The following is a 25080-nucleotide window of genomic DNA, read 5'->3' on the forward strand; positions in this document are numbered from 1 at the left end:
AAAAATAAAATAATAAAAGTGAAAAGTTTGTATAGTCAAGATATTAGTATATAAGGGGAGTGGGGGTGGTCCGTGATGGCCACCCCATCACGCGTGGAACTTGATCGCACACCTCCGCCGCCGCTATTTATAACGCGTTGAAATTGTAACGCGTTGTTTATATCACGCGTTGAATATCGAACGAATTTGAACGTTGCTCCATTTTTCGACCGTTATTCAACGGTAAAGTTAATTAAAAAAATCTTTAAACATTTTATCTATATATATCTCCATTTTAAACCATTTCACACACACCAAAACATAAATCCATTTCACACAATCTATATCTTTCTCAAATGGAGTTCCCTACGGATTCGACGTTTCCGATGTCTAGCGATAGCGATACCGAGTCGTCTTCCGACAATGAGACGCTAAAATATTTTGTGTCGGTGTATAACGAACTTGATACTAGTTCGTCCCGCCCAAAGAAGAAGATGGTAGATCGTGATCGTATACGTGCCAACGAAGTGTTAATGAATGATTATTTTGTGGAGAATCCGCTCTACAATGCCGAGACATTTAGAGATCGGTTTCGTTTACCAAAAGAATTATTTTTAAAGATTGTTGGAGACATCGAAGCAAGCGAGGAATGGTTTCAAGAAGGTTAAGATGCGAGGGGCAAACCAAGTTTCACGGCGATACAAAAATGCACGTCCGCCATTCGACAACTAGCGACAGGTAACCCTCCCGATCAATATGATGAATACCTAGCTATAGCGTCCAGAACTTCCCGTGAATGTCTGCAATTTTTTTGCAACACAGTCATTAAGTTGTATGGTAAAGAGTTTTTACGTAAACCGACGAGCCACGACATCTCACGTATTTACGCTGCACATGAGGCTAGATGGCATTTTCCAGAGATGCTCGGTAGCATCGATTGTACACATATCGAGTGGAAAAATTGTCCAAAAGAGTTGCGAGGGGCGTATGTTAGGGGTGACATCAAAAGACCAACCATCATACTAGAAGCGGTGGTGTCGAATGATTTATGGATTTGGCATTCATATTTCGGTTTTCCAGGTTCAAACAACGACATCAATGTGTTGCACACGTCGCCGTTGTTTCAAACCGTAACGGATGGTACCACACCTTCCTCTCCTTTCTATGTTAACGGACGATATTACAGACGAGGCTTTTTTCTTGTGGATGGTATCTACCAGTCATGGTCTGTTTTTGTGAAAGCTCCCTCATTTCCTGTCGAGGCTAAAGAAACCGTGTTAAAAAAAACTGCAAGAATCACCAAGAAAAGATGTTATGAGGGCTTTTGGTGTTTTAAAGGGTAGATGGGGTATACTACACCGACCGGTTCGTGCGATGAACAAGAAAGCAATACATAGCATAGTATATGCATGTATCATATTGCACAATATGATAATCAAAGAAGACGGACGTGCAATATCTCCGGATTAGATGCCGGATCCTTCTACACAAGTTCAAGTTCCACAAAATATCCAACAAGAATTGCGTGATGAAGAAACTCACTTTCGGTTGAGATACGATTTAATCGAACTAGTAGGTTCTTTAGGTTTGGAGTTTCATGAGTCGGGCGAGGAGTAGAGTTTTTTTAGTATTTTTTTTTAAATTGTAGCCTAAAATATTTCTAGTATGTTTTAATTTTAATGAAATTTATAATTTTAGTGTTTTATTGTTAATTTCTAATTTAAAAATAAAAATTAAAAAAATTTGTGAGTGATTGAATTCTATCACTAGTGACCACCGCCACTACAAAATACTTGTGAGTGATAGAATAGTGGCTGATGACATGACAGGAGTTGATTAGATGCTTGTGAGTGATGGAATTCTATCATTAGTGACCACCCCACTCCCCTTAGAATTATATATTTCCTTGATGTTTGTAATAATCATGTCGTTTGTGTTCTTGCTTGTACCATTACCGATATCACCTTTAAAATAACAGTAGTTTAGTAAATGAAAATATGAGGTGAAGAACCGGTTATATTATACGGATGAATTTAGTAAGCTTTTTAGCATATATTGTATGACTATGATTGGTTTTGGATTTTGGGAGGAAAACATCATTTGAGCATCCCATAAGATTTTTAATGCTATAAACTAATTTATGGACTTGTATAAGCTTTTTCGTTTTATTATTTTATGTATGTTTTATTAGCTGCAACCAAAGAAACAACGAGCTATTTAGACGGATACAATATATTATAGGAATGCACCATGTTTCCCGACCCGCAAGATTACTACCAGGGGCGGACCTAATGCTTTAGCAGCCGTATCACGGGCTACGGTTCAACTGCGTATTCGTAGTGTATTTTTTTCGGTTTTATACCAAGAATACCCCTAAGATAATACAAGGATACCCCTAACCAACTCAAACTTGTAGAATAAAAGAGCTCTATTAAAACAGTGGCCCAATTGCCCAAATTATTAATAATATGATTGAAATTATGGCCCAATTAGTTAGATATTTGTTTTACTTTATTTATTTATTGTCGTTTTTTTTATTGTATGATTGCAAGGGCGGCCCTGAGGATGAGCGGCTAGGGCCCGATATTTCGAAAGACACGTTTTTAAAAAAAACTTGATATGTATATGTAAAAGAAAATTTTTAATAGGGTATATCCATACAAACACCAACATATGCCCATTTATAAAACTATTCTTAGGTTTAAACCTTTAGTGAGCCCAATTCCCAATTTCGTTAAGGCCTAAGGGCACGTTTTTTCGAGCTCGAACAGGGTACACGAATTCTCAGGGCCGGCCCTGTATGATTGCACGATAAAAAAAATTGGGATACTCCTGATTTAATGGGCTAGTTCCGCCACTGATTACTACTATCCTCTTGTCGCTGACAGACTGCAGCAGGAGGAGCTTAAGCGCTTGACATACGCAGTAGTGTTCATCTTGTGAAAACCGAAGTTTCAATCTCCGCCAGCAAATGCAGTAGCACATTTTGATCCTCTTTAACAGTTTCAGTTGTTCATAGATTGACATGACACCTTCTATATATCTATTTATTCTTTTTTATATGATTAGGGGTTTTCGGCTATTCGTTTTAAGTTTTTATACAACATAAATATAAAACATTAACAGGCATCAAATTTAACATCTGCTCACATACAATATACACGCTACATCAATATTCCTGTTCATGGTCGGATACATAAAATATAAATACTGCATAAATCATAATTAAAAAATATAGCAATCCGTTGGTTTTTGGATGTCACATCATTCAAACCCGAGAATGAGACAACTTTGGAGTTAAAACAAACATCTCGCAACTGTGAGAATCAACGTGAACGCCAAATGATGCAACTGCATCCGCTACAACATTTTCGTGCTGTAAATCGAATCATATTTATATTTAGTTGGCATGCCTTTAGATGATGAAAAACCATGATGAGCGTTTGCTTGAAAACGGGTCGTTTTAGTTTGGAAAAATTACAAGTTTTGTCCTTTATCTTAATACCACTTATCAGGCGGTGTCCTTTTTTATGAATTTTGACAAGTTTTGCCCTTTACCAGGAATTTTGTTGCACATTTTGTCCTTTAGGCTTAACCCAGTTAGATTTTCTTGTTAAATCTCGTCACCCAAGGGTATTTTAGTCTTTTTATCCATTTATTTCAAAAGTCAACCCTAAAATATTTTGTATTTTATTCTTTTAAATAATATTAAATAAATGGGTAAAAAGACTAAAATACCCTTGGGTGACAAGATAAAGATTTAACAAGAAAATCTAACTGAGTTAAGCCTAAAGGACAAAACGTGCAACAAAATTCCTTGTAAAGGGCAAACTTGTCAAAATTCGTTAAAAAGGACACCGCCTGATAAGTGGTATTAAGATAAAGGACAAAACTTGTAATTTTTCCTTTTAGTTTTACAACAAAATAACTGAAATTTTTAATCTTAACATTTTTTATTGTACTTCAAAACTAATCAAGTTGGATGAAGAGAGAAGTTTTACCTTCCATATATCGCGTACGGAAACACTGACGGAGGACTCGAGTCCAATACTATCCCATGAAACGTTAATCGTCCCACCTTCTGAACATCTGTTCCAGAGAACAACAGCGAAACGGTTTCCGGACAACGGGCCGGCCCAAACCTGAACAATAAAGATCAAATAAATCATTTTATTAAGTTCAGCCCAAACCTGAACTCAAAAAGACTAGATGTGGCAATCTCGACCTGTTTACTTACAAATAAGACGATTTGGTTATGCTATCTCCTTAACGGGTCAAACAGGTAAAAAGGGAAACAATTTAAATGGGTCAAACGGGTCGAAAGTTGACCAAAGTTCGATTATCATTGAAGTAATATGTTTCTTAAGCATTTAAAGTACGAAAAACGTTGTGGGTCAATGTACATGTACAAAAATGACCCGTTTTGACCAACAGGGAGTACCTGAAGACAACCATCTGTTCCTGTAGCGTTGACTTTTCTTCCCTGAATTCCAAGTGGATCTGCAAGAAAATTAATAATTTACCTTTGCGAAAAGAAAGACATCATGTAGTTATTAATTAATGAGTAAATTACAAAAATCGTCCTTTGTGTATGTCACTTATTGCAAACTGTGTCCTTTATCTTCAATAATTACAGAAAACGTACTCGATGTTTGTAAACGCTTGCAAGTTATGTCCTTTAGCCCTAACTCAGTTAATTTTTTGTGGTTAAATCTGACCAAATGGACCCCACATGAGGATATTTTGGTCATTTTACTCTCATGTGGGGGTCCATTTGGTCAGATTTAACCACAAAAATACCCTCATGTGAGGTCCATTTGTTCAGATTTAACCACAAAAATTAACTGAGTTAGGGCTAAAGGACATAACTTGCAAGGGTTTGCAAACATAGAGTACGTTTTCTGTAATTATTTGAGATAAAGGACACAGTTTGCAATAAATGACATACATAAAGGAAGATTTTTGTAATTTACTCTTATTTAATATTTCTCTTATATTTTTTAATAATCTCGTCATTTGATGATACATTCTTTCTTAATGGACCCATTTTAACCAGAACCAAATTAAGCACTTTTTTTTTAATTCGTCACGTTCTAACCGAACCCAATATAACTTGTTAAAGAAAACAAATTACCTTGGTTTACAGCAATGACCTCCTTATTGCTTAGAATTTCAAATGTTTCCGCAGTCATATTCCGGACATCACAACCTATAAGAAGCGGAGCCTGCACAAAATTTAAAAACTAGGAAAAATTACAAGTTTTGTCCTTTATCTTTATACCACTTTTCAGACGGTGTCCTTTTTAACGAATGTTGACAGGCGGTGTCCTTTACTAGGTATTTTGTTGCAAGTTTAGTCCTTTACACCCAACCCAGTTAAAAAACCTTGTTAATTGTTGGGTGTAAAGGACTAAACTTGCAACAAAATACCTAGGTAAAGGACTAAACTTGCAACAAAATACCTAGTAAAGGACATCGCCTGTCAACAATTAACAGGGTTTTTTAACTGGGTTGGGTGTAAAGGACTAAACTTGCAACAAAATACCTAGTAAAGGACACCGCCTGTCAACATTCGTTAAAAAGGACACCGTCTGAAAAGTGGTATAAAGATAAAGGACAAAACTTGTAATTTTTCCTGAAAACTAATATAAAAATCTGATCAAATTCCAATTGTTTCACATAATCTTAATGACAAACGCCACCTTCATTAAAGCCCATATGCTAAAATGCGACCGGTATTCCAGATAAGTCATGCCTCCGTTACCAACTTCTAACATATCCGGATCTACGAAAAATGACAAAATAAATAAAATAATAATACCAACAATAATCTAAATTCATTTACTGGTTGAGCACGGATGAACATTCTGGAACGTTATTACTACCATTCCATCCGCCAGGCCCCGCATAGGCTGCCCATTTGTCGTTAAGATCAGCGATAGAAGTCATACTGCAACGGGAATTAGTTAAATGATAAGTTAACGGATAATGGAAGTTAGACGCATAACAATTGTTACACAATGTTTGAACCTTGCCCACGTGTCGTTGATGTCATCTGTCGTTCTCCAACTATTGCCAACATTGCCTGCCCATAAGGCAGGGTCATCCTCACCCCTATCAAAGTAAAACAGAATAAGAAAGAAAGAAAAAAAACAGGTTTGGTGATGAAAATAATGGTTCACGGGTTTGACCCGTGGGTATCAGGTAGGAGTGTTCAAAAGTATCCGTATCCGAAAATCCGATCCGAAATTCCGAATCCGAAATATCCGAAAAATCGGATATCTGAATTTTTCGGATTCGGATTCGGATAGTGATTTTCAAAATTTTCGGATATTTCGAAGTATCCGAAAATTTAATTTTCATTTTTTTCGGATATCCGAAGTATCCGAAAATATCCGAAAACTTATATTCGGATATCCGAAACTATCCAAAATATCCGTTTTCGAATATGAAAAAAAATAATAAAAAAATAAAAATTAAATAAAAAGTTGGATTTTCGGATATCCGATTCACTATCCGAATCCGTATCCGAAATTTGATATCCAAAATTTCGGATACGGATTCGGATAGTAAAATCTGGTATCCAAAAATTTCGGATATACGAAATTTGGATATCCGAATTTTTGGATATCCGGTTTTGAACACCCCTAGTATCAGGCATACTCGTTTATGATATTACGCGGTTAAAAATACCCTTTAGATTTACCAGAATTTTAATCTTTAACTCATCCCAAATATATCTTGAAATATAAAATACCCAACTACACTTTTCAAAATTCTATATTTTAATAAATCAAGTTTAACAACTTCCAAATATTATTTACTACATTTTTAAAATATAAAGTACATGCATAGTCCCTGTGGTTTTCAAAAATTTTGGATTTGATCCCTAGCTTTTCCAAAGTACACGGATGGTCTGTGTGGTTTGTACTATGTAACGCATTTAGTCCCCAGCCAACAAATTTAAAGGTTTCAGGAGGTCTATGTTAGGGACAAAGGTGTTACAAAGTGCAAACCACAGGACCATCCATGTACTTTTGGCAAAAGTTAGGGACTAAATGCGTTACAAAGTGCAAACCACCGGGATCATCCGTGTACTTTTGGAAAGCTACGAACCAAATCCAAAATTTTGGAAACCACAGGGACTATCCATGTACTTTACTCTAAATTATATAATATATTAACTTATAGGGTCTTCATGTGAGTAAACGAGGGTGTGATCGGGTGCACGTAATCGACGTATGTCATCTAAAACATAGAGTTAATTACTGTTTTCGTCCCTGTGGTTTGTCAAAAATCACTATTTCAGTCCATTAGTTTAAAATTGCGATTTCAGTCCCTGTGGTTTCACTTTCGTAACCATTTCAGTCCCGTGGTTTCACTTTCGTAACCATTTCAATCCATTTATTCTGTTAATACAGCGACTGAAACGGTTACGAAAGTGAAACCACAGGGACTGAAATCACAATTTTTAAACTAATGGACTGAAATAGTGATTTTTGACAAACGACAGGGACAAAAACAGTAATTAACTCTAAAACATATAATTAATCCCATTCCCATATATCCATCCCATTACCCTTCCCGAACGTTTTCGGGGTTTTGGGTTTTTCGTCACGTTCGGGTTTTTCTGTCACTCCTAGGTGAAATGTGTTAAGAAAATTAGAAGTCTGCACGTTTAGAAACGATTCGTTACCATTCACAAAGGGAATAAAAGATTTTCCGTCCCGTTGAATTTAAAGCATCCCGCATTGGTGGATATCTACAAACATGAACCACCGTTAAATAATAAATAATTTACCAAAATTACGGATTGAGAAAGATTAACAATTTAATAAAGCTTAACCTGTCAATCGGCTTGATGCCAAGATTAAAGCAGTTGTCATACTTCAAGTAGTCCACCCCCTAAACAACATCACAAAATGATTTGTCACAAAATTATTTATCTTATTAAATGGAGTAAAGTACAGAAATGGTCCCTGCGGTTTTCAAAATTTTTGGATTTGGTCTCTAGCTTTCCAAAAGTACATGGATGCTCCTTGTGGTTTGCACTTTGTAACGCATTTAGTCCCTAACCAACAAATCTAAAGGTTTAAGCAGGTCCAAGTTAAGGACTAAATGTGTTACAAAATGCGAACCACAAGGATCATCCATATAGTTTTGGAAAAAGCTGGGGACTAAATGCATTACAAAACGCAAACCACACGGACCATCCATGTACTTTTGGAAAGCTAGGGACCAAATCCAAAATTATGGTTAACCACAGGGACCATTCATGTACTTTTGGAAAGCTAGGGACCAAATCCAAAATTATGGTTAACCACAGTGATCATTCGTTTCCTTTACTCTATTAATTGTTTCACAACTTACCCATGAAGCCCAAGTTGCTGCATCATCATTCTCATAGAAAAGTGAACCGGGTCGTACTTGACACGTAAAAACACTAGAAAATTCAATAGAATTAATAAAAAGAACAATTTGTAGCCTAATTAAAAAAAATAAGAGTTAATTGCCCGGATGGTCCCTGTGGTTTCACGTTTTTTCACGTTTAGTCCCCACCTTTTGGAAATAGCAGGTATGCTCCCTATGGTTTGTTATTTTGTTACTCGGATAGTCCCTGAGTAAATGTCAGGGGACTATCCGAGTAACAAAATGACAAACCATAGGGAGTATACCTGCTATTTCCAAAAGGTGGGGACTAAACGTGAAAAAATGTGAAACCACAGGGACCATCCAGGCAATTAACTCAAAAAATAATGTGATTAAATTGTACCCTGCAGAAGAATAGATACCAAGCTTGAGATTCTTCTCATGAACATAATCAGCAAGAGCCTTAATTCCGGATGGAAACGTTTTCGATTCAGGAACCAAATGACCCTGCAGACCGAGACCGATTCGAGGGTTTATGTCGAGGACTACTCGAGGGTTTAAGTATGGTTTCTTATTAGTTTAACGCGAGATAGTAACAAGAGGTAATCGAACGTCGACGACTTGCCTGTATGTCACGAGTCAGTGCTTCCCAACAATCATCTGTGTTTAGGGAATAGAAGATATCAGACCGAACCATTAATCGCAAATTCACCATTAACAAGAATCAATAAGAACAAGTTAACAAGTACCGATATTGACGTAATTATAGCCCAAATCAGCCAATCCGGTTGAGATAAGCGCATCAGCTGGGAAACAGAATCAACATACAGGCAAGTCAACGTTCAATTACCTCTTCTTTTTTTAGATACTTAAAGTACTAGAAAATTTACAATAGAATGACAGGTAAACGAGCAACAAGCTGCGCTGCAACCCATTTTAGTAGTACCTTTGTATGTTTGTTGATTTGATTATCTTAGTTGCATACTTAGTTATCCGGATTAATTTACTATACATATCATTATTATACCAAAAGGTTTTATAGGTAGTCCCATAGTCACATGGATCGCGGTTCGCTCCGGTTCGCGAAACGAAAACGGGGACGTAGTTCGTGAAATTTTAAAATTCGGTACGAGGGGGGTAGGTTCATTCGAAACGCCAATTCGGTACGCGGTACGGCGTACCATATAGTTTGGTACGTCGTATCATATATAAAACAATTATTACAATATAGTTTATAAAAAAAATCCAATCTGAAAAACAAATTTGATAATCATATCCAAAATTCAAAAGCATTTCATAACCATAACCATAATCATAATTCATAAGTTCATAACAGAAAATTCATAAAACAAAAGCAGTTCATAAGCATAATCCATTAAAAAGGCGGGAAAAGTGTCTAAACACGTTTGCAATTCGTGCATCTATTGACTGGTACGCGAATCAAATCGTTCCGAAACGGCGAATTTTTCAATCGGAAACACGTTTTTCAGTGATTCGGAACGAGTATTGTGATAATCGGGTACGACCGTTTTTCCGATCTGGTTCGCGAACCCAGGCCGAATGGTTCTGTACCCGATTCTGGTACGGCCGAACCGATTCGGAATTCGAGGGGGGATCTGCGTTTCCTGTGACTATGGGTAGTCCCATTGGAAGCAGCCTCTCTATCCCCGCATAATATGTTGTCTGGATTATTTTACTATACTATACTATACCACGAGTGAGATTTTACCGGATATGTTTACTATGTTGTGTGGATTACTTACTATATGTAATACGGCGAGTGAGAGTACGTTTGTGTTTATGTCACAATAAAAAGAATAACAATAAAATAAAACTAACCAACTAACGTTAAAATTAACCGACCAACGATAATAATAACAGTAAGAGTTAACTGTCATTTTCGTCCCTGTGGTTTTTTTACTTTTGCCATTTCAGGCCAATTTTCAAATACTAGAAACGTGTCACTTCAGTCCAAATATTAAAACCCAATTAAGTCAGACAGGCTAAATGAAGGGTATTATTGTCAATTCATATATCTTTTAGAGTAAACTGCCATTTTGGTCCTTGAGGTTTGGTTACTTTTGCCACTTTAGTCCAAAACTCAAACCTTTTGCATCTGGGTCCCTGTGGTTTCAGTTTTATTGCCATTTTGGTCCAAAAATGAAATCAGGTCATACTTGTCTTATAAAATCCTGCAATTTTGTCATTTTCCTCAGGGGCAAATCAGGTCATATTTGTCTTATAAAATATGGTATTTATTTATAAAAAAGAAATGATCATTTTTCCCCTGCGGAAAATGACAAAATAACAGGATTTTATAAGATAAATATGACCTGATTTCATTTTTGGACCAAAATGGCAATAAAACTGAAACCACAGGGACCCAGATGCAAAAAGTTTGAGTTTTGGACTAAAGTGGCAAAATTGACCAAACCACAGAGACCAAAATGGCAGTTTACTCTATCTTTTATTTTAACCTTATTTTATGAATTGACAATAATACCCTTCATTTAACCGGTCTGACTTCACTGAGTTTTAATTTTTGGACTAAAGTGACATGTTTCCGGTATGTCAGGAAACTGGTGATTTTTTAAAATTGATCTGAAATGATAAAAGCGAACAAACCACCGGGACGAAAATGGCAGTTAACTCAATAATAATATAACTTGAACAAGTATGACCAAAAACACAAACTAACCTGTTTCCTTAATAAGAGTTTCATTTATATTACACGCAAAATAATTCCAGCTATTCCATCTGTTCATTTCATCATCCAAAAACAATAAAGTCAAACCCAAATCCAAATTACATAAACCATAATCTATTAAAAAAAATAAATAAAAATTGAACAAATTACCCCATTTGAGGAGTCTGAGCCAATCCATTACTGAGCTGAAGCAATCCATACTTTGAATTATCAAAAATATTAACAGGATCAGTTGGGTTGTGAATAATCGGCAATGGGATCACTCGAGTTGCTGCTATTGATGCGATCGATAGAAACAATACTGTTGCTAGTAATACAACTGGATTGGAATTGTAATTGTAATTGTAATCCATTGGAATGGAATTTGTGAAATTGGTTTGTGGGTTTATGAATGAATTTGAGTTTAGAAATGTGGAGTGAGTGAGGATGATTGTTTCCAGATGGATGGAGTCTTTGAGAATATTCGTTTAAAATATTGAGGAGATGTAGAAGGAGATTTGACACGTGGGTTGTACTATGTGCTTAAAGTGGTTGTACTTTGGATAATCTTTGAATAAGAAATTCTGAATTAACTTGATTGAGTAGTGATCCGGAAAACGACGGAAATTAATTTATACACGTGTCACCTTTTATATGACAAATATATGCTTTTTTTCTAAAGAGAAAAATGCCCGGATAGTCCCTGTGGTTTCGTCTTTTTTCACCTATAGTTCCCAACTTTCTAAAACTACCTGAATAGTCCCCAAGTTTTCATTTTTGTTCCCGGATAGTCCCTGGGTCTAACTTCAGTTACATTTCTCTGTTAAAATGATGTGAAATGACAAAAATACCCTTACCTTAAAAGGCCAAACCACAGGGACTATCCGGGCATCTTCTTCATTTCTATTTGTAAAACCCCACCACCACACTTCATCTTCAACCTTCACCCATCATCACCCTCCTCCACCCTCCACCATCACCATCACCGCCACCGTCACTCTCCAATTGTGAAGTAAAGATATTTGCTTGACAACCAAGTCCCATCATAACAAATTCAAGGGTCTCAAAATTAATAAACAATAACAGTGCAGAAGGCATATATATACCTGGGTATATCCAGGTTTTTACAGCCTCTGGGTCAATACTAACCAAGCTAATTCTATCACCATCATCAGAAGCATCATGTTTTGGCTCCTGTTTGTTGGATTTGAGTCGTCGCCTTCAATCTCCTTTAACATCACCATCATCAGGGGGGTAATACCTCCGCCATCATCGTTCATCATCACCATCGTCGCCTTCAATCTCCTTCAACAACCATCCTGCTCACCGTTCAACCACCTCCATAACCACCACCTCCGATCTCCTCTGTCATCATCATCATCATCTTCACCTTACATCATACCTTCTCCGGCGCCGTCTCCGATCAGCCTGCACATAGTTCACCGCCGACCTCCACCGTTATCTCCGGTGTCCGTCTCCGACCAACCTGCACATCACCGTCGTTCATATTTCATCGTTAATCATCTTCATCGGAGTCTGGCGGCTGAAATTTTCTAAAGGAATTTAGGGTTTTGATCGTACAAGAAGCAAACGACATTTGAGAGTGACAGGTTAATTTCTGCATTTGATTTGGTGGGTTGCCGATGAGGCGTTGCCGGAGATCCGAAGCTTTTCCGGTGGGTTCCGATGAATCGCAGATGGAGAGTTACACGTTCTAGATTGTGGATATGTGGTGGAAAGGATTTAGGGTCTAATCGATGTCAGTATTATAACTTCAGTTCTAACATAATCAACCCAACGTTTCGTGTTCTTTAACATTAATGGTTACTTAAAATTGATTTAGAGAAAAAAAAAAAAAAGAAGATGCCCGGATAGTCCCTGTGGTTCGGCCTTTTAAATAAAGGGTATTTTTGTCATTTCACACCCATTTAACAGAAAAAACAAACTGAAGTTAGACCCAGGGACTATCCGGGAACAAAAAATGAAAACTTGGGGACTATTCAGGTAGTTTTAGAAAGTTGGGGACTATAGGTGAAAAAATACGAAACCACAGGGACTATCCGGGCATTTTTCTCTTTTCTAAACCAGCAAAAGCTGGTATTTTAGGTAAATTTTTTAAAGAATCTTTTAAATAGGGTACTGACGAAATTCATCATATTGAAATACACTCGTGTACGAAAAGAGGAAAACCCTCACCTAGGGTTGAAGCCTGTGAACACTCGTCCGAAGGCACGGCAGTGCAGTGAGGCAAAACCCGCTCAGTTTAAGGATCGAACTAGCGATCTACATTTATTCGCCTAGTCTCATCATCACCAGGTGACGTAGGAAATAAGGGGGAGGACATGAATCGAACCTGAGTACCTTAGAACCAATGTTTTAACTACCGGTATGAACCAGCCGGTTATGCCAGTTAAATCGGATATCAGCCCGAATACGGTATGTCTTATGTACCGGCGGTAAATCTGGTTCTACCGGTTCAAACCGTTGAACCAGTTTGCATTATCTTAAGATTTGATTTCTTAATTTTAATAAAATACAATATTGAGATAATATTGATCTTCCATATTTCCGGTAATGAACCTAGTGCCTTCTATTCAATATTTCATTGTTGTTGAAATTGTTACTCACCTCGTACAATGCAATATTGTTTATAACTAATAAAAATATTCTTAAAATGCTTAATAGTTTACAATAAAAATAGTTGTTTTTAGATAAAACTATGATCAGTTACATAAATCCTAGTTGAGATTGGATTGTTTTTTAGATGAATTTGTATTTTATGGAATTTATAGGGTTAACTAGTAACACGGTTCAACCGTCCGATACAACCCGGTTCAACTTGTTGAACCATTTTAGAGCCCAACCCGGTATAACTTAAAACCCGGTTATTAAAACATTGCTAAGAACACCAAGTCTCGCACTTACCACTACACCACCACCTCATTGGCCTTTCAGGTAAATTTAATGACAAAAGTTCACATACGTCTGCAAACACAGATAACATTGATAACCCAACCTTTATAACATTTTTTATTAAATATATATTTTTATGCTTATTATTTATCCATAAATGTGTTAAAAATAATTACAATTAATATTTTCATTTGAAACCGATTTGTTTTAAAAGCAAAATAGATAACAACAATATAAGAAATCTTTTAATAAAAAAGCACATACATTCATCAAACATAGTTAATAAAGTTATCGAAAAAAAATCTAACGAACCAGTAAGATCAGTACATGTGGAAAACAAAGATATATGCATTTTTGTAAAAAAAATAATTAAAAAAATATATATTTTTGAAGGAACTCGGTTTTTGATAAAATTTATATCGACATGTTCACAAAAAAAAAAATTAAACAGCACTGTGTTTTTAGTTTTTTTTAATAATTAAATATTAAAAAGTTATTAAAGAAAATAATGTTTTAGCTAGAATTAATTGTTATAAAACAAAAATTGAAAAACATAATTATAAAAGAACCACTCAATAGCCAACATATGTCATTTTTAAAATAATAAAAAAATCATCAACCAAAGTTGATACACCAACTTGGTCGTGAGTTTTAAATGATTTTTTTATTTTACTAGGTTTTTACCCGCGCCGCGCGTTGCGGCGGCGACATCACGTCACACGCGTGACGATGATGACATTGATGTGTGGCGCGCTACGCGTGACGTGTGAATTTACCTTTGAAAGAAATAAACCAAAAAATACCTTGAAGTGACACCTGCGATCACATCCTAGCTTTGCAAGCTGATTCAATACACAATAATACAAACTAAAGTTAATTTGAAAAGGCCAAAAAAATAACAAACAAAGAAATAAAAACAACTATTCGACTACTAATTTCAAATTATGTTGGTGTGATTTAGCAACTAATAACCAAGTCAGTGATAGATTGATATGAACAGTTTACATCTATCAATCCTACAAATCTGAAACATAATTAAATAACTTACATTTGGTGGAGTTTTGTGGTTCCTTTAGAGCATTTATTTATATAGTCTTAAATACAAAGGTCGGTGACCCGACCAAAAGACATAATTGCCCCTAAGAAATGTGTCACCAACGGCAGACCACCTCTTTCTTCTCCAAATCACCCTCTTCAACATCCTATCATCCTCCTTCTCACTCACCATCCTCTATTTCTAACCCTAAACCTACAAAAATGGCCCCTGACACATTCTTCTTCTACCTGCAACAAAACATGGCTCCTTCTCTTTCTTTATCTCCTGTCTCTGTGTCTCTCTCTGTGTTTCTCTGGGATGAACGAGGAAGACGAAGACGACAGCGGCGAAGACATCGCTCCCGCTATCGCACTTCGCGTTCGAATCCATCATTGGGAAACCCTAGGGTTCCGACGGTTGTTGTGACCAAGAACCAGGCGCCGGCAAAGATAGAAACAGAACCCCTAGGGTTTCGACGAAGACGAACTCCGGCAGTCGGATTCTGGCCGTCACGGTGATTTGGATTCGGTCTGAGATAACCCCCAGCAGATTAGCGTCGTCTAGGGCCAGTGAACGACGGCGATTCAGTTGTTAATTTGACCGGTTCTGACGATTAGGTAAGTGTTTGCCCAGAATCCGGTCACTACAGAACTCAGAACCGACGAGTAAGGTAAATCTGAGCTTTGTTCTTTTCAGTTGCATAATTTTTATCAACAAGTGATGTTCAATTTGTTGATGGTTATGATTCTGATTTTTTTTCTTATGGGTTGCTTTGTTCCAAATCCATGTTAGGTCTATGAATTTAAGAGGTTTTAGGATCAATTAGACAGAGATGATTGCATCTTAATTGAGATTGATATCAAATTTATTTATTGCTTGATTTGGAGGAACAACGGATTATATCTTCTGAGTCTTTTGGACTTTTATAGTTTGATTTATTATATAGGGAATATAGCTTGAAGCACCAGTTGAATGATTGAATGCAATTTGTATTGAAAGCTAAGCAATCCTAATCAAATAACCAATATTCTATTTATTTAAACAAATATTTTTTATAACTGAAATTTAGGCTCTGTAGTGTCGTTCATTGCCTTGAATACCGATAAACATATAAGAGTTACTCTACAAACTAAAAGTGCTAACAAACCGCCCTTAGTTATCGGCAATTCTCCTTCATTAGGATCATTTACAAACACTTAAAAACCACCATCACCACAAATCTCACCGTTGCACAAACAAAAGGCGTGATAGGAGAAACAGTATTAACCAAATTTAAGTTTTATGCGGAGAATAAAATGAGGGTAGAAAGTTGTAAGTATTCAACTAAAATGATTTGCGTTTTGATGTAATTTAGTGAAAGGGTTAAGAGATTTCGCATCCAAATGAAGGAGTATCATAGCTCTTTAGTAAGCTGGACATTATCATATTATTTCTTTGAGTAAACTGCCATTTTGGTCCCTGTGGTTTGGTCAATTTTGCCACTTTAGTCCAAAACTCAAACTTTTTGCATCTGGGTCCCTATGGTTTCAATTTTATTGCCATTTTGGTCCAAAAATGAAATCAGGTCATATTTGTCTTATAAAATCCTGTTATTTTGTCATTTTTCGCAGGGGCAAAATGATCATTTCTTTTTTATAAATAAATACCATATTTTATAAGACAAATATGAACTGATTTGCCCCTGAGGAAAATGACAAAATTGCAGGATTTTATAAGACAAGTATGACCTGATTTCATTTTTGGACCAAAATGGCAATAAAACTGAAACCACAGGGACCCAGATGCAAAAGATTTGAGTTTTGGACTAAAGTGGCAAAAGTAACCAAACCTCAGGGACCAAAATGGCAGTTTACTCTATTTCTTTTAAAAGAAGCTATTTTTGCTACTAATGTAACTTTACCTTTTAAATACTGTAGAAGTTGGATTGTTGATGGTAGAGCTATTGCTAGAAAGGTTAAAACCTGTAGTGTGCCTTTGGTAAATCAACTCAAAGACTGTGGAGCAATCTATCAACAAGCAAATGGCTGTGTTGTTTTGTAAATGTTTGTTAGACTACATGGTATGGTGATGGACCATCCTTGGAGGATGATCCGCCACGTAGGCGCCACATCATAGTCCTCCCAAGGATGGATCATCCTCCAAAACTAGGGGGCATGGGAGGATGGTCCTAGTCATCATCCTCCACCACTTTTATATTTTTTTTTTTAAATCTCCATCTTTTTTTAAACATTTAACAAATAAAGTAATAAAATATTTTAATTAATATTATAAAACATTACATAAACATAAAAAAAATTAAACTTAAAAAAAATAAACTAAAAAAAACATAAACTTAAAAACCTAAAGTTAAAAAAAAAAAAAAAACGTAAAAATATCCTAACATACTAAAATAAGCTACTAGTCGTCGTCTTCCATGTGGTGGGCGGGTTCGTTTTCAGTGTTGTTCCAAATATGCTCCACCAAGTCCGCTTGTAGGTTGTGATGTGTGTACTCGTTACGTAGAGCGAAGGCGTTCAAATCTTGTTCTTGCTCACTAACTGGAACAGAATTTCCAGTAGACGCGTTTTCGTCGTAATCACATATCGCTCTCCCTTCGTCTTCAATGATCATGTTATGAAGGATGATACAAGCGTACATAATGTGTCGTAACCTCCTTGGTGTTTGCGAACGTGCTGGAATAGAAATGATGTGCCATTTTTTTTGTAGAACACCAAAAGCCCGTTCAATATCTTTTCTTGCGCCCTCCTGAAACTTTGCAAATTTTTTCCTTTTGTCGTCGGTCGGGTGCGGGACAGTTTTAACAATTGTCGAGTACGTTGGGTATATCCCATCGGCTAGGTAGTAACCTCGCCTGTACTCCACCCCTGAAACCGTAAAGCTTGTGTCTGGACCTGTACCCGCCACTACATCATCAAAAATCTGTGACTGGTATATGATGTTGAGGTCGTTGAGTGAACCAGGTAGACCAAAAAAAGCATGCCATATCCAGAGATCCTGTGACGCAACAGCCTCTAGAATGATAGTCGGATGTCCCTGATCTCCCCTAGTATACTGACCTTGCCATGCAACCGGGCAGTTCTGCCACTGCCAGTGCATGCAATCAATGCTCCCGAGCATTCCTGGGAAACCATGTCTCTGTTCGTGGGCTTGATATAATTTTTGAACGTCGTTTACGTTCGGTTTCCGCAGGTATCGCTTGCTATACAATTTGACAACCCATTGGCAAAACTTGTATAAACATCGACGTGCGGTTCTTTCAGACATCCTAATGTACTCGTCTAATGCATCTGGTGCGTAACCGTACGCAAGTTGGCGAATGGCCGACGTACATTTTTGTAAATTGCTGAAACCCCTTTGACCCCTAGCATCGTTTCGCAATGTAAAAAACGGATCAGACTGGGCCATGTCGCCTGCAATACGTAAGAACAGTGGTGAAAAAAGGGGTTAAGGGTGTGAGTATTTATAAAAATGGTATTGAAATGGGTATTTATTTGAAAAGTAGCCGTTAGTTTTTTTTTTTTTTTATTAATATTCAAACGGTCATATGGGGGGCCCACACCTTTTTGCTTCGTCGAGATCGTCCGAAAAGGGACGTTGGGGACGGGACGGGATGGGGGCGGCACGGTGTTTGGACCGTCGCCGACCCGCGACGGGCCGGGGCCGACCCCCATACCGTGTAGCCTTAAGGCTTTGCAACCCAGGGGGCGTAGGTTCAAATTCCAATATTCCATCCACCTCTGTTTTTTCTTTAATATTTATCTTCTAATTTCTGGGTTAATAGCCTCTGTTTTTCTTTTATATGTATATATTTCCTAAGTTTTGGATTAATATGGAATGGTTCTCTAATTTTTTTTGGTTTACACACGCCGCCGCCTATACAAACTTTAATAATTTTTTTCTTTTACGAGCATATGTTTTATCTATGCATTGGTACAAGTTTTCCTCGAGATCATGTTATAAACAGTGATGTAAAAGTAATCGAATGACAAACGTACACGTTTTCAAGCCAAGAATGATACAGTTTAGGGCGCCGCAAAGCGTAACGCTCTGTGTATCGCATAACGTGTTGTCAACTATAAACAACTAAGATGCCGCCAACGTAACACTCTATGTATCGCAGTTTTAACGTACCTGTCATTTCAAATTCATGTTTCAACGTAAACGACTCACGTTTTGACACAAACTTTTTGCCAAAATATAATACGTTTTCATTCAACGGTGACGTAATTTTTTTCAGTAAAGAGCCGGGTCAAATATAAAGTATAAATACGAGTGAATTTAACTTTCGACGCCGCCGCAACGCGAGGCGGGTCAAAATGCTAGTTTCACCTAGAGGAAAACAAACCCAAAACAGATTACAAACCTACTGGTTGCCATGTGATATCAGGCGACCATCTCCTAGCATCATAGCATGAGTATATTGCCCAATCACTTTGTCAAAGCAAAGTAAATCACACGAAGAGGCATTCAAGCTAAGCATAGCATACAAAACAAAGGAACAATGAGGCTCAGATACGTGAAGCCTATGCCCCGCCAAGATACGGAATACCTCATCTTCAAAATGAAGAGGATAAACTGCCATGGCTGCATAGTCCGACTGTGATGCAAGCACTTAAACACCACAGCATGTCGGCTGCCCCGCCAAGACACGGAATATCTCATTTTCAAAATGAAGAGGATAAACCATCATGGCTGCATAGTCCGATTGTGATGTAAAAGCATAGACAAATACATGCCAACACTGTACAGTGCACAAAGAGTAAGTTATCATCATAGCCCCTAGAATAAAAAGAAACAATAATCATTCTACACATGTCGACTAACAAAACAAAGTATGTATCACTCATTCTTTGGTGTTTGCAAGGTGGTTCATAAACGGATAGCAAATAGGTCGAATCTTTTGACTATAGTGATCCACACGTATGTAAATCATCAACCCCTGTAGACATGAGTCACTCTTTCCCATCAATTTCATTTTTCAACTCAATAGTTATTCGGTGAAGTTGGTAATTTACGCAACAATTCAATAGCCCTGAAAATAGGTTCAAGGAACAAAAAAAAAACTAATGAAAACACCAAAGTCCCTCAATTTTAAACAATGATTTCACTCCCTTTCAATATAGAAAAGATGCGATGTAAAACAGTTTTATTAAAAAAAGAGAAGATTATGTGGTCATCTACACTTACATATGTTCTAGATGACTCAGCTTGGATATGTCCTCGGGTAAGAATCCTCTCAAACCCTGGTTATCAAGACCTCTGTATAGAAAGAATTTTGTATAAGAGATGGGTTACTATATAAACAAATCTAACCTGCACCCCCTCATTTCAAAAACCCTAGATCAAATATGCGCACACCAAGCCCCCATTTCCCTCTGCTCTCTCTCTCGATCTCACACCGGTGATCGGCCGGTTTATGTGGTACCGGCGCCGCTATGGTGGTGTCGGCCACCATCTCCACCGACAACCACACTCACAGCCCCCCCCCAGATGATCTCCAGCGACGGCAGGCAGAGCCGCCGCCCCTCACTCCGGCGGCAGTGGGTGTCTCGACGACGACGGCGGTGTGCCACTTTTCCGATGGTCGACGGGTGAAGGGTCTAGCAGCCGCTGGTTTCTTTTGTCAAACACACTCTACAAACCCTAATTCAGTTTCTCTCAACCTAATACCCAGCTTCAACAGAAAACCTAGAAGACGAAAGAGAAGAAAAGTAATTTGATACTAACCTGACAGCAACAATGGTTGCAAGAGGCGAGAGCAAGCAAGATGGAGATAGTGAGAGCAGAATGATACAGATCTTGAAGAAATCCCTGTTGTAAAGAGTAGGGGGGGTGTTTGGCCTAGCTTTTTTAACAAAGCTTATAGCTTTTTTTAGCTTTTTTTACAAAATAAGCTTTGTTTGGTGTTTGGTTTAGCTTTTTAAGCTTATGCTTATTAGCTTATATAAGCTAATTTGAAGAAGCTTATTTGATGATGGTTTTTTAGCTTATTTGAAGAAGCTTCTTTGTGTAAGGGCAAATGATATAAAATAAGCTATAAGCTAATCCAAACACTTACAAAGAGCTTATCAAATGATAGAAAATAAGCTATAAGATAGTTTAAAATATAAGCATAAGCCAAAAAATAAAAGCTAGGCCAAACACCCCCTAGGACTTCTTTGTTGAGGGGCATTATTGTCAAAAGAGTGGTGCACCGACATTTCCTTTTAAGATTGTATAAATTTTTTACTTTTTGACCAACCAACCAAGGTTTTGGTCACCAATGGTTGTAGCCTTAGGGGCGTCGGGTGTTCATCAATACAGAATCCTTTATTGAATAATAGGCATGTTTAAGACGTGGACTCTTAAGTTTTATTTATATAAAAAATAAAAATTCCTTTGGTGAATAATAGACACTAGTGGGAAACCCCGCGCTCCGCGCGGGCTTTTGGTGGGTATCGCTTCGGTTCGTTACAGTATTTGAACGATACAAATAATCGGTATAGCAATCAACATGTGTTTTAAATCAATCGAAACCTTAAATAAATAAATATCGAACCAATCTTGTTGGGACAATATCTGTTGGGTTCGTCACAATATCCGTAGAGAGATATTGGAAAATAACTAAACATGGTTGTAAATTTAGATTTATAAAGTTTGACATGTAAATAAAAAAATAGGTTACACACTAAAAAAACATATTTTTAACTTTAATATCAAATTATATAAGGGTTTTGTAAAATCAAAATACCTTTATGTAGTTTAATAATTATTTAATCAAAATATATATTATTATAAAGCAGGTTGTTGATATAAATCATTTACATGATAACTAAGTTGTTAAAAAAAATCGTTAACTTATTGTTGTGGTCGGTTGTTCAAAAAAAATCGTTAACTTATTGTTGTGGTCGGTAATTAATAAAATGTAAAGCAAGTATTTTAAAGGTGAAAATCACAGCAAATATTATTAAGAAATAAACAAAGGAAAAAAATAATAAATGAAACAATTTACCCAAACTTTTATTTGACAGCATGTAAAAAAAAAAATTCTTTCCCATGAAGGGCTTCGAACACGAGACACTCATTATATTTGAATGTTCAACAACCTACTGAATAGCGAAAGTTTTTCTTAGTTTGACGTAATAATAACTATAATATACAAATAAAGCGAAAAAAGACAAAAAAAAAACATTTATTATCACACCTACCACGCAGGTGCTGATACTGTACTTTTAAATAAACAACTTATTTTCTTTTTGCTATATTGCTATGTATCATAGACCATAAAAATACCTTGAAAGTAAATGCTTCGAGTAAGTTCTCTCCGGATTTGAAGCCCATAATTTAATCCAATTTAATTTAATCTTTTAAGTTTGGATCCCAGCCTTAGACTACGGGGTATGGTGGGGCTTGGGTTGGGCGTGAGTTGGGGCAATTGCTGACACGTGGATGTTAACCCAAACCCAAGTTTTAATGGGGTATGGTGGGGCTTGGGTTGGACGTGGGTTGGGCCGGCGTGGCCTAGCCACATCATCATTTTTTTAATATATATTTAAATTAATTAAAAACATAAAAAAAAACATATTTTTTTTAAATACATAAACAAACATAATAATTATTAAAAGAGTAAACTGCCATTTTGGTCCTTGTGGTTTGGTTACTTTTGCCACTTTAGTCCAAAACTCAAACTTTTTGCATCTGGGTCCCTGTGGTTTCGGTTTTATTGCCATTTTGGTCCAAAAATGAAATCATGTCATATTTGTCTTATAAAATCATGTTATTTTGTCCTTTTTCGCTGGGGCAAAATGATCATTTCTTTTTTATAAATAAATTACATATTTTATAAGACAAATATGACCTGATTTGCCCCTGAGGAAAATGACAAAATTGCAGGATTTTATAAGACAAATATGAGCTGATTTCATTTTTGGATCAAAATAGCAATAAACTTGAAACCACAAGGACCCAGATGCAAAAAGTTTGAGTTTTGGATTAAAGTGGCAAAAGTGACCAAACCTCGGGGACCAAAATGGCAGTTTACTCTTATTAAAATAAAAAACAATCATTCTTCGTAGTCTTCGTCGTCTTCGTCGGTTTCGAACCCAGGAATCGTTGAAACATGTTCCACCAAATCAGATCGAAGGTTGTGATGTATATCCCTTGACTTGATCCAAAATTCATTAACCGCTTTATCTTGGTCTGTTACGTTACCTGGTTGGGAATCATCGTCATCAAAGTGGGTAACGACCGCTCTACCTTCGTCCTCCAAAATCATGTTGTGAAGAATGATACATGTGTACATCACGTTTCCAATCTGATTCTTGTCCAATAGTCGACAAGGCATTTGTAATATTCGCCACCTTTTCTTCAAAACACCGAATGCTCGCTCGACGTCTTTACGTGCAGCCATCTGTACCCTGTTAAACTTTAATCTCTTTGGATCTGTCGTACCGTGTTTTGTGAATGATTTTACAAAAACCCCCCACTCTGGGTAAATCCCATCAACTAGGTAGTACCCATACACGTACTCAACCCCGTTTTTACAAAGAAAGTTCCTTTGGGTCCTATACCATTTATTCGATCATTGAAAAGGGGCGAGTGGTTTATGATGGTAATATCATTATGTGAACCTGGCATACCGAAGAACGCATGCCATATCCAAAGATCTTGGGACGCAACCGCTTCAAGCATGATGGCTGGACTCCCGTGAAATCCACTCGTGTAAGTGCCTTGCCATTGGGTAGGACAAAGTTCCCAAGCCCATTTCATACAATCTAAACTACCTAGCATCCCGGGTAGCCCATGATAATCTGCGTGATGTTCCAATAATTGTTGCATGTCACTGAATGAGGGCTTTCTCAAATATCTTTTCCTATAGAGTTCTAGAATACACGAACAAAAGTTGTGAAGACTTTCTCTAGCTACACGTGCAGACATTTTTAAATAGTCATCCATAATGTCCGAACTAGTGCCGTACGCTAACTGCCTAAGTGCGGCCGTGACCTTTTGCCACGTAGTAAATCCTAATTGCCTGGTTACATCGGGTTTTTGTTGAAAATAAACATACTTCTCCTCAAGATCTCTAGATATCCTTAAAAATAAGTTTCTACTCATACGAAAACGGCGCCTAAACATTTTTTCATCATACTTAGGTTCAGCTGAGAAGTAATCGCTTACCAACAAATCGTTAGCGGTAACCCGTTCACGAGCGATGTACCTTCTTCTGTGTTTAGGTTGTTGACTCTCTTCCTCCTCCTCCTCTTCGTTTTCAACGATAACTTTCACCACCGTCGCGATCGTTTGTAGAAATATTTCCGCCCCATCGTCAGATGATGATGACGATTCAGTATAACTTGAAGAACTCATGACGAGATTGTGTTTTATGTGTTTGATTTTGTGTGAGAAAAATGATAAATATTGTAAAGTATTTATAAAGGAAGAATTTTTTTTTTTAAATAGCCCAACGGCTAGCCCAACGGCTAGCCTAGTTTCGCCATTCACAACTCGCCATGTCAGCTTGGCCAGACCGCCCCACGCCCGGCTTGAAACCCACGAAAAAGGGGCCACGCTCAAACCCATGCCCACCCGGGGTGGTGGCTTGGGCGTTTTCAGCCCACCCACGCCCAAACCCCCGCCCCATACCCCGCAGTCTTACATTTCAATTCAATATATACACGTTGCATACTTGCATGTTAAAGAAAGTGAACATTTCAAAGCACCCACAAACCTTCTCTCTCCATATGATCTTAGTCTGCCACCGTGACGCCTCATCGATATCATCACCGCCCACCACCACCGAACCACCGTCATCATCATCGCACCACACCACACAACCGTCACCAACTCCGATCACTGCCAATAACCACCGCAACCTAGATCAAGCCGCCACAGCTATAGAACCACCGGTTAACCGCCACTCCCACATCACCCCCACCTAACAATCGCCGTCTCTTTGTGTCTTACCATCCGGAAAACCCAGATCCTGTTCAGATCCCATTCATATAAACCAAAGTAAGTCGTTTCCATCTCAGAAAACCCCACTGCCAACTACCACCCCTGGAAAATCATCGCAAATCCAGGTCTCGGAGAGGCCGGAGAGACGTAAAGTTAAAAAAAG

At 37.4% G+C, this 25080-nt stretch overlaps 2 protein-coding genes across 2 annotated transcripts; both read right to left on the bottom strand.

Annotated features, from left to right (window-relative positions):
- Nucleotides 1-3091: 3091 nt before the first annotated feature.
- LOC110912778 (alpha-galactosidase 3) lies at nucleotides 3092-11526 on the bottom strand. Its single transcript, XM_022157584.2, has 15 exons — nucleotides 11207-11526; nucleotides 11048-11106; nucleotides 9099-9155; nucleotides 8975-9009; nucleotides 8753-8856; nucleotides 8350-8422; nucleotides 7826-7884; nucleotides 7676-7741; nucleotides 6010-6093; nucleotides 5865-5929; nucleotides 5682-5764; nucleotides 5114-5204; nucleotides 4421-4479; nucleotides 3981-4121; nucleotides 3092-3355 (listed from the first exon to the last, which is right to left on the bottom strand). The coding sequence occupies exons 1-15, from the start codon at nucleotides 11407-11409 to the stop codon at nucleotides 3248-3250; spliced, it is 1287 nt and encodes a 428-aa protein (XP_022013276.1). The 5' UTR covers nucleotides 11410-11526; the 3' UTR covers nucleotides 3092-3247.
- Nucleotides 11527-17222: 5696 nt separating this feature from the next.
- On the bottom strand, nucleotides 17223-20838 carry LOC118487121 (protein ALP1-like). The gene is made up of 2 exons (XM_035983657.1): nucleotides 20712-20838; nucleotides 17223-18394 (listed from the first exon to the last, which is right to left on the bottom strand). Exon 2 carries the CDS (start codon nucleotides 18387-18389, stop codon nucleotides 17382-17384), a length of 1008 nt encoding a protein of 335 aa, XP_035839550.1. The 5' UTR covers nucleotides 18390-18394; nucleotides 20712-20838; the 3' UTR covers nucleotides 17223-17381.
- Nucleotides 20839-25080: the final 4242 nt, after the last annotated feature.

The sequence above is a fragment of the Helianthus annuus genome, chromosome 15, assembly GCF_002127325.2.
Source record: "Helianthus annuus cultivar XRQ/B chromosome 15, HanXRQr2.0-SUNRISE, whole genome shotgun sequence".
In the NCBI taxonomy this organism is placed as follows: Eukaryota; Viridiplantae; Streptophyta; class Magnoliopsida; order Asterales; family Asteraceae; genus Helianthus; species Helianthus annuus.